The 13158-nt window shown below is 38.6% G+C and overlaps 1 protein-coding gene across 2 annotated transcripts in view; it reads left to right on the top strand.

The window, feature by feature from the left end:
• vipr1b (vasoactive intestinal peptide receptor 1b) overlaps positions 1–12272 on the top strand; it is a 56753-nt gene extending 44481 nt beyond the window's left edge. For both annotated transcript variants that reach the window (XM_042399886.1, XM_042399887.1), the window contains 7 exons: positions 2818–2971; positions 3082–3142; positions 3229–3301; positions 6810–6901; positions 7568–7697; positions 8197–8238; positions 10709–12272. In XM_042399886.1, coding sequence (XP_042255820.1) covers positions 2818–2971; positions 3082–3142; positions 3229–3301; positions 6810–6901; positions 7568–7697; positions 8197–8238; positions 10709–10900 — 744 coding nt within the window. In that variant the 3' untranslated portion in view covers positions 10901–12272. The remainder of the gene's footprint in view (positions 1–2817; positions 2972–3081; positions 3143–3228; positions 3302–6809; positions 6902–7567; positions 7698–8196; positions 8239–10708) is intronic.
• The last annotated feature ends 886 nt before the right edge of the window (positions 12273–13158 follow it).

Genomic DNA, 13158 nt, shown 5'->3' with positions numbered 1-13158 from the left:
TGTGAGACTTTCCCACTCATTCATCATTCTTTGAGGCTGAGGTAAGAGGGATGGCATTTTCAGCGTTTTATCATGACTCATTTGTCCTTTTTTCTGCTCTAAAGTGTCTGTGAGTTGAGTCTCTGAAAGAAAAAAATGTTCTTGCCGTTGGCTCATCCATATCCCCCTTTTTTTTTTCTTCATCACTTTTTTATTGTCTTTCCCTCTGTGCTCTGCTATCCACATTTCTTGATCCATAATATGCTTCAGTCCATTTGTAATCACACCCTGTCCTCTCCACTCTCCTCCCAATTCATCCCATGTTTCATATCTGGTACATCTACTAAAGTGCTCAACGCATTCACTCTCACGGGGTCATTTTTAAATGGTGTACAGTGTATTGATTTTTCTTATCTCCATGCCGCCCTCCCTGTAGGTTCTCTGGGACGCTCATCCCCAAAACATACAGAGTGAAAGTGTGTTTCCACGGATCGAGGAGGCTGTGAAAAAGCTACACGCTGCTCGCATCAGCTCAGCCCACCCGCACCATTAAAAAATGAACCTTTAATACACATCTTTGTGTAACAAGCAGCCTCTCTGCTCGACGTTCGGCAGAAGCAAACTGAATTTTGAATGAATTCACCCATCCTGATGGAAGTGTTACTGTCAGCCAACCAGAATACAGCTGATTATGTTATCCTGTGTGTTCATTCCTTGTGCCTTGTTCGCTGAAATATCTACTGGAACATTTCTGCTCTTTGCTGACTGTGGTTTCCTGTAGTCTGAAAGAGATAGAGCTTATATGTCTTCTGGCATTGTACAGTTATTAGGACACGTTGTCTGGTTACCATGAATGTTTGTATAAAACATCTTATCGTGCGTAGAACACAGTTTAAAGGAACTGAAATTCTGCATTTGTAAGGCCCCACTTACACCTGGTATTAACATGCAATCTGTATCCAGATAGGTTAGTTTGATAAAGGTAAACGTATATCGGGTTTGGAATGCAATCGGATCAGCTAGACCATATTTGGAGGTGGTCAAGCTCGCATTGTGATCAGATTTCAGCCAGGTGTAAATGCAATCCGTACATCATAACCACATTCATAAGAAAAAATCCACCCGTGAAGTTCAAAGGTCACCTAACTCAGCCACTTCCTGTAAGCAAGCCTGTCAAAAGCTACGAGCATTAGGGGTGGCTGAAAGTAGAAGTATAAAGTAACATAATACGGAAATCCAGAAAGCAGGAAATCAATCAAATAAAGTGTACAAGTATCTTCCCTTGCAAAAAAATAATTACTCCCTTCCATGGCATTGTTTCCCATGACCTGGGACGCACCATGTTTGTTGACAAGTCTGCAAGGCCCACTTAGCTAATCTACATATTGAGATCTGATCATAACGTGGGCACAATTGAGAAAACAAGGATGCATTTTAATACCAGGTGTAAATGCAAAGACCCATAGATCAGATTATCCAGATAATGTATCCAGATAATGTATCCAGATACTGCCACTTTCTAATATGTCAAAGGGTTCATAAGTTATAACAAATTACTGTTGCAATGAATTATTTACTAATAATTTACAGATCAGTTATATGCTACTAAATTGGGTTGCCAGGTTGTGGAAAATCTCTTTGGTTCTTGAGTCATGAATAAAGTCATTAATTAAGGGTAATAAACATCAAGGCTGATGAAATAATGAGTTTCTCACTTTCTAACAAAGTTAGTATATTATCTGTAATTATAGGTGTTAAGACATTAATAAAAGGCTCTTACAGTAATCAAAGCCCGCAATTTTAAATGAGCTTGAAATAATTATAATAGAATAAGTGAATTTTGGTTCATTTGCTTTGCAGTCATTTCCTTAAAGGTGAGTGCTCAAATGGTCCATTAGAGGAGTCATCTTGATGAACTAAAAGACTGAACTTTAAAAAGTCAAATCAAGAATCATGCTGGAGGATGATAAACACACAGATCTGTAAAGCATCAGTAAACAGGATATTTACCAATAATATAGTCATAATGTACTTATAAATGCTTTACAAATGGTGTGTTATTAGAAGGTGGTGCCAGTTAAATTCTTGGATCTATGACTTTGCAGGTCATTGTATGACTTATGAACTAGTGCAAGGCTGCCAAATGAGCCTTTAAAGACATTTTACATAATCTAATAAAACTGCTGTATCGTGCCTACTGACATTACATTCATCATTCTGCTTCATTTGAATGGCACTCAGGAGAAATAAATGTTCTTTATTAGAGATATTTGAGGCAATGATCAGCTAAAGAGACAACTTTTGCAATGCAGAATGACCTTTTTTCTCACCTTACTTTCTGCCTGAATTAGCCTATAATTTCTAATTCACTGAGGGCTCAGAGGTGGATTTACTTTGATTAACCTGTAATCAAACACACAGAGGCAACTTTGCAGCTACCCTCAGTTTGCTATATTAGGCATCACGGTTGATGCACCACTTGACCTTTTTTTTTTTACTTTATTATGTGTGTGTGTGTGTGTGCGTGTGTGTGTGTGTGTGTGTGTGTGTGTGTGTGTATGTGTGTGTGTGTGTGTGTGTTAGTCGACTTGGCTGAAAGTCACACATAGCAAAACTGTCTTAATTTAAAGTTTGGAATGTGGGCAGTCTGTACCAAAAGAAAAAAAGAAAATCAATATGTGCATTCTTCCACTTTCTAAATGCGATTCTGCCGCTACAGGGAATGAAATTACAGTGATATTTTCACTGTAATCTTGTCTCTGTTCAATATGTATCCACTTGTGCACCTCAGAAGATCAGCCAGAGATTTATGCTTTTGTGTCTTGTGCCCTTTGCCAGGTTGGCTGTAAAGCAGTGATTGTGTTCTTCCAGTACTGTATAATGGCCAGCTTCTTCTGGCTGCTGGTGGAAGGCCTCTATCTTCACGCACTGTTAGCGGTCTCTTTCTTTTCCGAGAGGAAGTACTTCTGGGCTTATATTCTGATTGGCTGGGGTGAGGAGAGCTCTCTTTTATGCTTGTATACACGTCCGCTGTCCTGGATTGACATTTGCCGGAGGGGTGCAATACTACCTTTGGTGTTTATATCTTTTCTTGTCCACCAGGAGGTCCAACAATTTTCATCACAGCTTGGAGCATCGCTAAAGCCTACTATAATGATGTGGGGTAAGAACAGAACAGAGCCCAGTACAAAATCTAGGTTTTTGCACTGCTTTGATTTTGTACACAAATATTGTTTCATGTCTCACTAGGTGCTGGGATATCATCGAGAACACTGATGTCTTCTGGTGGATCATTAAAACCCCTATTTTGGCATCAATCCTGGTAAGTTTACATGCCTGTAGCACTTTTTCGACACTCAAATTTCATCACATCAACGTTTGTGGATCTTGAGCCGTTGACGCTCTGAAGTCAGATTTTTCCAAAGTACACCTAATTACCTCGGAGAGAGAAAAAGTCTTTGTCAGTTATCATCAGTTCACCTCAGACTTTATCCGTCAGTGTAATGTATGTGAATGCGTTTGAAGTCCGCTTTCTGTTTTGTATTCCTACTGTATGTCTACACAACTGAGAGGTTAGTTCGACCTCAAAGTTCTCATTTCACTTTGGAAAGTTGGCAAGATAATCACAGTCAATTTCTTTTCTGTTGACTGACAGGTCATTGTCTACTTCTTTTTTGTATTCAGCCTCTTTATGGCTGTTTTTTCTCTTCTATTTCCTTTTTGAACATCAAATTAGCATCGATAGAAAATCTGTAGACACACACACACAGAGAGGCTGAGGAGAGGAATGTGTATTTATGCACTATGTCTGCTCCAGCAAAACAAGTCCGACATTTGATGTGCTTTAGGTGTTAAAGGAATAGTTTGACATTTTTTCTGGCCGAGAGTTCAATGAGAAGATTAATACCACACTCATCTGAGATTGGTATCAATTTTCTCTCCTCACTTTTGACAAGAGAGCAAAAAGGCGTTTTTTCCCCCAAAATGTATGTCTTTAAAAATCAAATTCATCTCTTCAGGGCAGTAATCATACATGAGACATGTCACACTTTAAGCTCACATATAGATTTAACCTCTTATTTAGTAAGTGATCTCAATTGGCAGTGTGTCTATGTATGTGTGTGTATGTGTGTGTGTGAATAAGAGGAAATAAAAGCAAATGTGTGGGTGTTTGAGTGAGAAATGAAGATGCTTTGAGAGAGGAGTGAAAAGGAGGTTAAGAATGAGTTCAATAAGCTGTATAACGGTAAATATGAGAGTGTGTTGGTATTAGGGGTGTGCCCGAATACAAATACATTATTCGGCAAAGCACAAATAGTGGGTTTTATACGAACATTTGTTTCATGCAAATATTTAAAAATTATTTGTTGGAGGTGTTCCCCAGAGATAAAGCTGAGCTACTGACACAAGCAAAGTGCTCCCAAAGGACTCTCCATAACATGTGTTTCCCCTGCTCCTTTCCATAAAGTTAGGTTGTAAAAAATAGACAATAAATGAAAAGTGCAAAGCAATAATTGCCTTTGAAGTGCCTCCCTACACATTACATGGTGTGCTGTCTCTGTGTTATGGGTGTATAAATAGGTAGAGGTCTGTCTGCAATGAGGCAATGAGTAAAGTTTTAGCTCAGTAGTCAGCGCAGTCGTCTATGATCTGGGAGACTCCAGTTCAAGACCCGATGTGGGGACTTCCATCATAAGGTAGTTTATTCATGAACACTTATTGTAACACTTTAATTTTCTAAAATTCAAAGTGTCATAAAAACAAAAACAGGATTTTTAAGCCTCTTTCCACTTTTATTCGAATACAAATACAGATACAAATAATTTTGCTGCCTCAACAAATGCAGATACAAATACAAATACTGGGATCTCTGCACATCCCTAGTTGGTATCTTGACCCTTTATTTAACGAGACCATGACTTTCTAATAATTTCTAGGAACTAAAAATTTTGGTCCAAAAAGAGTGTATTGAGCTCATAAGCAGCTGTTGATTTCTAGAAGTATTTCTTTGGAAGAACTAGTTCATATAATCCCAAGTAAATGTTAACTCACGAATATTTTAATATTAGAATCTTTATTCTCTGTATATGTTGTAATTGTATACTTAACTGTAGACAGAGGTTGTATTTTTTATTTGCCACACAAGCCTCATGACTCTATACATCTGTCAGTCAGTCCACAACTTTGATTCAGACTGAAATCTCAACCTATTGGATGGTTTGCCATTACATTTTTTTTATAGACACAACCCTTCTAGTCCCCCTCTGGATGAACTGTGAAAACTTTAGTGAAAGCCTGTAACTTTTCATCCAACATCATCATCAGGTCAATAATTAATTGTCCAATACTTTGGTTTATGACCAAATACCTGCAAACATTAGCATGCTGATGAAAACTGAGCTGGCGATTATGGTTACCTAAACATTAGCATGTCAACAAAGTCCTTATGAGCATGTTAGCATACTGATATTTAACTCAAAGCAGCCTCACAGTTGCTAGAATGGCCGTAGCCTCAAGGTGTGTTCAGACAGAAAACAAAGCTAATTTTCGCCTTGTGTCATTTGTGCAAATTTTACAGCTGGACCATTTGTGCAGTCTGTGTTATTTCACCCCAAACAACCAACATACTGACTGTACAGACTTTAACTGCACCATATGAAGCACTGACCTCGTGTGTCATAGACTGCCTGTTTGTGTTCAGCTCAGCCTCTGACTGAACTCACCTGAAACTCCAGTTCTTTCTGTAATTGTCCTTCAGTCTCTGTCCTTCTTTCTCTCGTCTCTGTACAATTCATAAAGCCCTGAGATGAGCATGATTTTTTCACTCACACTGATGCACTTTTAACTCAAACGATAAAAACAATTGTGTCGTCTCTATAATTCACCTTGTGTCCCGTCTGAACACACAATAAGTCTCGTTCTAAATTCCAGGAACCTGTCTATGAATTCACAGTTACATATTCAAGTGTAGTCAAGTCAATTTATTTGTACAGACCGATATCACAAATTTGACTCAGGGGGCTTTACAATCTGCACAGCGATACACCATCCTCTGTCCTTAGACCCTCGATTCAAATAAGGAAAAACTCCCTAAAAAACCATTTAACAGAGAAAAAAATAGAAGAAACTTCAAGATGAGCGACAGAGGAGGGACAGATAGATCCATTATAATGGATTTATAATATATATATGAAGAATGTTCCCTAGAGAGTTAATTTCAAGGGAAGTCTTATAGCACTTTAACAGCCTGATATTCAGTGTTGCACCACCAGAATTAAAAAAAAAGACAGTAGTATGTGCAGTCATGCAGATAACCTTATCCTTTTTTACTGATGTCTGCTGATGTTTCGTTTTTCATTACTTGGCAGCAGTTGTTGACAGAGCAGGTTCAGTTGTGTTATTTCACATTAGGATCAGGATCAGCAGGCTGGCTGTCAGGTCGCTCTGTCTCTTTCTCTCCGCAGTGGCTGACTGATGTTTGGAAGTGCGTCTTGATGTGCGTGATGTGATTGCGGGTTCAGAGGCCCAACACAAATTAACAATTTAGAAATGCTCATCCCCCCCCCCCCCCCCCCCCCCCCCCCCCGCGCAGGGCAGCACCGCAATCCAATCACAGCATGTTAAAACTCAGCATAAATCTTCTGTTATGGGATGCATTCCTCAAAAATTCCTCCACAAGATAAAACACTGAATAAATACTGAAATGAAGTAGTAGCTGGATAGTTTTACATAGGAATTTCATATTTCTGATGAATATTTCACTAACTCACCGGCTCTAAATCTCATTTATATTATAAAATAGTCAAATGACACTTAAATATCCTCCACAGATGAACTTTATCCTCTTTATCTGCATCATTCGAATACTCCGTCAGAAGATCAACTGCCCAGATATTGGAAGGAATGAATCCAACCAGTACTCGTGAGTACAATTTCATTTCTTTTTCATTTTTAATGCTGAAAATTTGTATTATTTATTAGCTGAGATACAAGATGAAATGTTACTAATTCCTGTGAGGATTAATAAAAATCTACACTGCTTTCACAGCTTATGTCTTGGACTGAATTTTGGTCTATTTTCTGTTAAAGCTAACTGCATTAAGCAGAATAAACAAAGACTATCTGGAATAAGCTCAGAAAGCTGCAAGTAAAGAATGGATATATGTGCTGTAGGTGCAACTGCTCTTTAAATTTCACTCTTTCCCTTTTAACTTTTTTATTGCTCAGAGCAATGCAGGGATGACCAATCCTTTTTCAGAAGAGAAAACCGTTGCCTTATGTGATGCTCAGCACACTGTGGGCTTCCCCTGGCAGCTGCTTTACACAGAAATATAGCACTCTTTGTGTTTAAGTGATTTTTCCTGTGATGGAGAGCATCTCATAAGCCAGCCATAATGCATGAGCAATTTCCCCCTGACACTTTAAGGGTGTTTTTTTTTTTCCCATTCCTGGTCCTCTGAGCTGAAATGTAAAATGAAAAGTACTGTGGAGTTGCATTCCATTACTGGCATACAGTATTTGGAGACAGATTGGAAATTGGTTTCACCGAAGGGAGAAATTTGATTCTGTTTTTGCTTTGTCGTTGCAGGAGGTTGGCGAAATCCACGCTGCTTTTGATTCCTCTTTTTGGCATCAATTTTATCGTATTTGCATTCATCCCAGAGCAAGTGAAGACTGAGCTGCGGCTAGTTTTTGATTTGATTTTGGGGTCATTCCAGGTACAAAACCAACTTTTCAGGAACATGTGATAATAAAAAGAAAAATATACATCTTACACTGTATAAATTTTACTTTGAATTCTTATTTCAGAATTGGCATTTTGTGTTTTTAGCGGAAACATTTTCTTTTTTTTTTTAAATTTTTGAAAGTTCATTCATTGAAATTTGGCCTCCACAGTCCACCGTGACCTCTTGTATTGAAGAAATCCTCACAGGCAGGCCTCCAGGCACCTTTCTGGCTAGTTCAATCGTGGTGTTACCATTTTAAACCCCGGTGTTATTTCAGTTCATCACATAATGAGGAATGATGGAGAATGCAGCCAGACAGCACAGCTGCATTACTGACAGCATGGAAACCAAAGAAACCTTTCCAGCACATTCTTCTCATCCCTCTTCTCATTATTGCTAGAAACAAGCCATCATACCACAAAACAAATGTAACCGGACATTCAACTATGACACAAACTACTGTCTTATCTGTGTTTTTCTTTCCCTTTAGGGCTTTGTGGTCGCAGTCCTTTACTGCTTCCTCAACGGAGAGGTAGGTACCTCCTCGCAGTGATGTAAACAGTTTGTATAAACAATTTAAACCTCAAGATATCCACACAGAGATAAGCCACATGCATGTGGTACTTCTTAGGGAATGTAGTTCATCAGTATTTTCTCTGTGGCTCCCTCAGTGCAGTATTTACATTAACACCATCCTGATTGGTGGACAGAGCTGCGAGTATGAGTCACCGGTCGCTCCAGCTGTCTCTCCTCCCTCGGACCTCCTCTCTGCATATTTTTTCTGCGCTCTGCCTACAGGGTGGGAGGGCTGTAAAAAAAAAAAAAAAAAGCACAGCCTTCTTGGCAGTCAGCCATTCAGTGATGTCTGCAGAAGCTCTCTGTGGGCAGATTAGTTATGTTCCCAGTCCTGGGCCAGATTGAATCACAGTGATGGTCTGGATGGTAAGGCATGAAACTATGCAGGCTGAATTTTAATCTGGTGCAATTTTCAGGTGTCCTTCTGCCCTGGCAGGGTAGTATTATTTAGTGTTTAAATTACTGGAGCCTCGAGAGTCATATATATTCCTGGAATCGTGCCCGTTATTTGTTACTTCTATCTGTTATAATCAAGACACAACAAAACACATGAAATGTTATATTGAAAAAAGACAGAAATTACAGAAATTTAAATTCACGCTTTGACTTTGATTTATTCGCTTTGCATAAAAACACCCTGCCACATACCCACATCAATCATGTTTGCTCTCAGCTACAGTGTCTCTTCAAGCACTGACTGGATCTGTCTCTTATTTTCACAACATATGGAAGAGTCTCATTATAAAAACACACCAACTTATCACATTATAATGAGAAATGTTTTAATGAGATACATTGATATTGTGTAATAACGGAAAACTTTTGTGATACAAGATAAAATGATATGAAGTTATAACAATAAAAGTTTCTTATAAAAATAGAATGATTTGGTCCCTCGTCATACCAAGAAAATATTGTAATAATATGAAATAAATATAGATATAAAATGATGTCATTAAAACAAGAAGCTTTTCTCTTTATTACTAGAAACTGAGTAAATACTATTTTGTCATGGTGACAGTAATACACTGTGATGAAAGATACATGTTGAGTATGTTAAGAGACAAATACATAAAAATCCAATTAGAGGTTAGAGCAGTGGTTCCCAACCTGGGGTTTGGGACCCCCACAAGGGGTCGCTTAAGTTTTTTGTTAAGCTTTCTTCTAATTTCTGCTTTATTTCTTGTGGTTTTCTGTGTTTTACCGCCTCAAGCCTCTAAAAGTTATTCAAATAAAACAAAATCAGTCCTCTTTCTAGAGCCGCAAGGTTAATCGATTAGTTGATCAACAGAAGATTATTAAGCAACTATTTTGATAATTGAATAATTGTTTAAAGCTGGTTTCAGCCTCTCAAATGTGATAATTTATTGTTTTTCTTTGTCAAACATGATAAACTGAATATCTTTGGGGTTTGAACTGTTGGTCAGACTAAACTATTTGACATTTGAATATGAAACTTTGGACTGTAGGGAACTTTAACAAATATTTTTCACTATTTTGTGACATTTTGTGGACAAAACGATCAACCGATGAATCAAGACAATAATCGTTAACTTAACTGGTAGACAATGCAATATGTGATGAGGGTTCCCAGGGAGACTTTGCTTCATTTTAAGGGGTCACAGGCCAAAAAGTTTGGGAACCAATGGGTTAGAGGTTAAAGTCATTTTTAAAAACCTTGAGGAAGATATCGTTTAACCAAAAGTGAAAAAGAGATCAATAAGTAAGGACGCCTGTTTCTTTGAAAATTTGCCTCTGCTAATAAGATGTTTGGGAAGATAAATATTAGATGACGGTGCGGCTGTGATTTAAAATGTTTTGCTTCCTTTTCACATTCAATTCGCATATCAGTGAATTTTCACAGTATTTCAAAGGTTTTCAAATTAGTGCTTCGCATCAACTTTGAAAAGCTGCACCTTGGCCTGGTCCAACATAATAAAGTTACTCACTGCAGCAAAACCTGCCCGTCCGGGGAAAAAAAGTGAGGCGATGCTAATGCTCACTCTGCTTTCATCCTTCAGAAGGTCCTTTCACAGTTTAGTTTGCTTCCCTCCCTCTGACTTAGTCTGAATGAAAAGTAATCTTTGTGCTGCAGCTTATTTTTAATATTCTTCAATCTGTTATTCTTTGGATGCTTTTAATGTCCCTTCTTTATCTGCTCAGCTTTGGTTGCTGTCAGTGGCCATACCAACCACCCAGTTTATTTAATGTAAAATGCATCACTTCTCATGCACCAGGGAGTTCTTCCATGAAAACAGACACATTCACAGGTGCTTAGAACAAAGTGTTCAAGAACTGGGTATAAGCTGTATCACTACTGTCTTATATAGGTCAGCACAAGAGAGTAGGGAAAAAAAGAGAAATGTATCTATATAAATAATATATGAGATTATTGCTGAACTTCTCACTGTTCTAATCTACTGCAGGTCCAAGGAGAGATCAAGAGGAAGTGGCGGAGGTGGCACCTGCAGAGATACATGGGCTCAGACACCAAATACCAACACCCGTCCATTGGCAGCAGCAACAACTTCAGCACGCAGATAACCATGCTGACGCGGTGCAGCCCGAAAACACGCCGGGGTTCATCCTCGTGTCACGAGGATTTGTCTAGCATATGACTCACGCAAACAATGATACAGTCATACATGCTATCCAGAATACTCTCATGCCAAACATCAGGCAAAAATGACGCAGCATAAGTAAGCTAGAATAAGATGTTAGCACACATTAGCACATGCACTCCTGGAGAATGTGATGCTTGAGTGTGAAGGACGGCGATGAAAAGATAGGAATCAAATCAGCTTTTAAGCAGCTTTTAATCTTCACGCTTCTTTAAAAACAAAGTTTAGTGGCAGAGATAAAAATGCTTTTGTTTCACACGCGCAGCTTTTGCACATTCACTTTTTTTTTTGTATTTCATGATTCAGTGAACATGTACAGGTGAATCTGTGAGTCATGTCATTATGGATCATTTGGTCAATTGTTATTACGTTCTCTGTGTGCTCAGACACTGGGCGATGCGAAATGTCACATATTAATGGGGTTAGGTGAGCAATCCAAATGTGAACTGCACCAGCACACACGCAATCTGATGTAATTATGATTTGATTAAAAATCACTTAGTGGATTCCTGCAGCTGCAACCCTCAAATGAACAAGGCTGCTGCAAAGACACAGCCGTTAGTAGAAAAGGGACAGGAAATCCCATAACTTATATTCTTGCAGTGTGTGCAGCGACATCACAGGCAAAGAAAAGCACCAGAAATGCATTATGGGAGTTTCTTTGAACATTTAATTTGAGTGGAGATGGAAAATGTGTTTTAAGGCATATTTTTAGGCGACCAAAAAGAACAAAACAGTGTGCAACATGATGTTTTCCTCACTGTGTAGGAAAACAGAAAAAGAAAGACTGGCTGATAACCAGCAGGAAACTTTATTTACATTAATGCCAAACAGATGTGGCTTCAGACCAGGTGACCAGTGTGATGCTGATTCACAATGATGGGTTTGGAGTACAAATGCCCTTCTCTGCACTATCACTGTCACGAGAGACTGATTGTCCTTTTGCCTCCCCTTTTATGAGTACAGCCTTCCCCTTTTGTTTTGTGTGATTTTGTGTCTGATGTTTTTTTATTTGGGGCAGTTTTGTGCTGATCACTGACGAGTGCCTGGTTTCGATGTTTTGAAGTGACGCTTTCAGTCTAATCATACACTGGCTGTCGGGCTTCACAGTAACTCTTGAGAGGAAATGCCTTTAAGCAGTTCAGTCCTTGAATATTTACATTTACGTGCGATGAGTCATTTAACATTGTACAGATAAGTATACAGTGTAAAGTCTAATGAATTGCTTTGGATTGTTGTGCCATACTGACTCTGTCAAGGTTACAATATCAGTAATGTGTCACTGTAAGTGTCATTTGTTCATATTATTGCAACACTTTGGATTCAAAGGCTCGCCAAGAACATAACATGAACATGTTTTGAACATGAACATTCTCTTGTACAAGTTTGTTTGTGTAGCAGTCTGTGGCTCAGTGTTAAGCATAAGAGCTAAATAGAAAGCCCCTCATTGCTTGACTTTTTTAACAGGCTTAAGATTCATAATACAGAAGAGTAATGCATGCAAAGATAAGCTTTCACACTGGCAGAAACTCTTTTGGAATCCCTAAATCATCCACTGTGAAAAATAATTCCTGAACCCTCCGTTGACTTGTCAAGTTCAGACTTCTTCACTGGAGGAGTTTGAATCTGACAAGCCAGGAGAGACTATTGCAGCCAAGCAAAGCAAAGCAAGGTGACAAGAATGACTGGCCCTGTCACAATGATGATGCTATCATTGTGCTTTTCAGCTTATGAGGTCAGACTTGAATGTCACTTGCATATTCATGCAAGAAAGAACATCCAGAAAGTCCAGCTGTACCAGCAAAATATTCCTCATCTCAATCCACACTATTAATTTAAAGAGTCAAACACGATGCGAAATTTAAAAAACACTAATGTTGATCTCAGAAATTATATGAGGAAAACTTTATATTGGATGTTTGGTTGGTAACAAAAAGCTTAAAGGTGTAGTTTGACATTTTGGGAAATACACTTACTTGCTTTCTTGCGGAAACTTAAGACAAGTAGGCCTACAGTATACTACTCTTAAACTGGACTAAAAACAAGGGGCAACAACTTGTCTCACTCAGTCCTAAAGTAACAAAATCGGTCTACCAGCACATTTAATTGTGTGTTAGCCAGAACGCAAAGACGCATCCCCGAGAGTTGAAAATGTTTCGACTTGAGTGAAAAATTTGCGTGTTTCTGACCACAACCAACCACAGACACGGTTGGTGCGTCTGTTGCTAGCTAATGGTCCAGCGGTCAAACTGCAG

This window comes from Thunnus maccoyii, chromosome 21 (assembly GCF_910596095.1).
Source record: "Thunnus maccoyii chromosome 21, fThuMac1.1, whole genome shotgun sequence".
Taxonomy (NCBI): domain Eukaryota; kingdom Metazoa; phylum Chordata; class Actinopteri; order Scombriformes; family Scombridae; genus Thunnus; species Thunnus maccoyii.
This window is presented reverse-complemented; position numbering and strand designations above follow the sequence as displayed.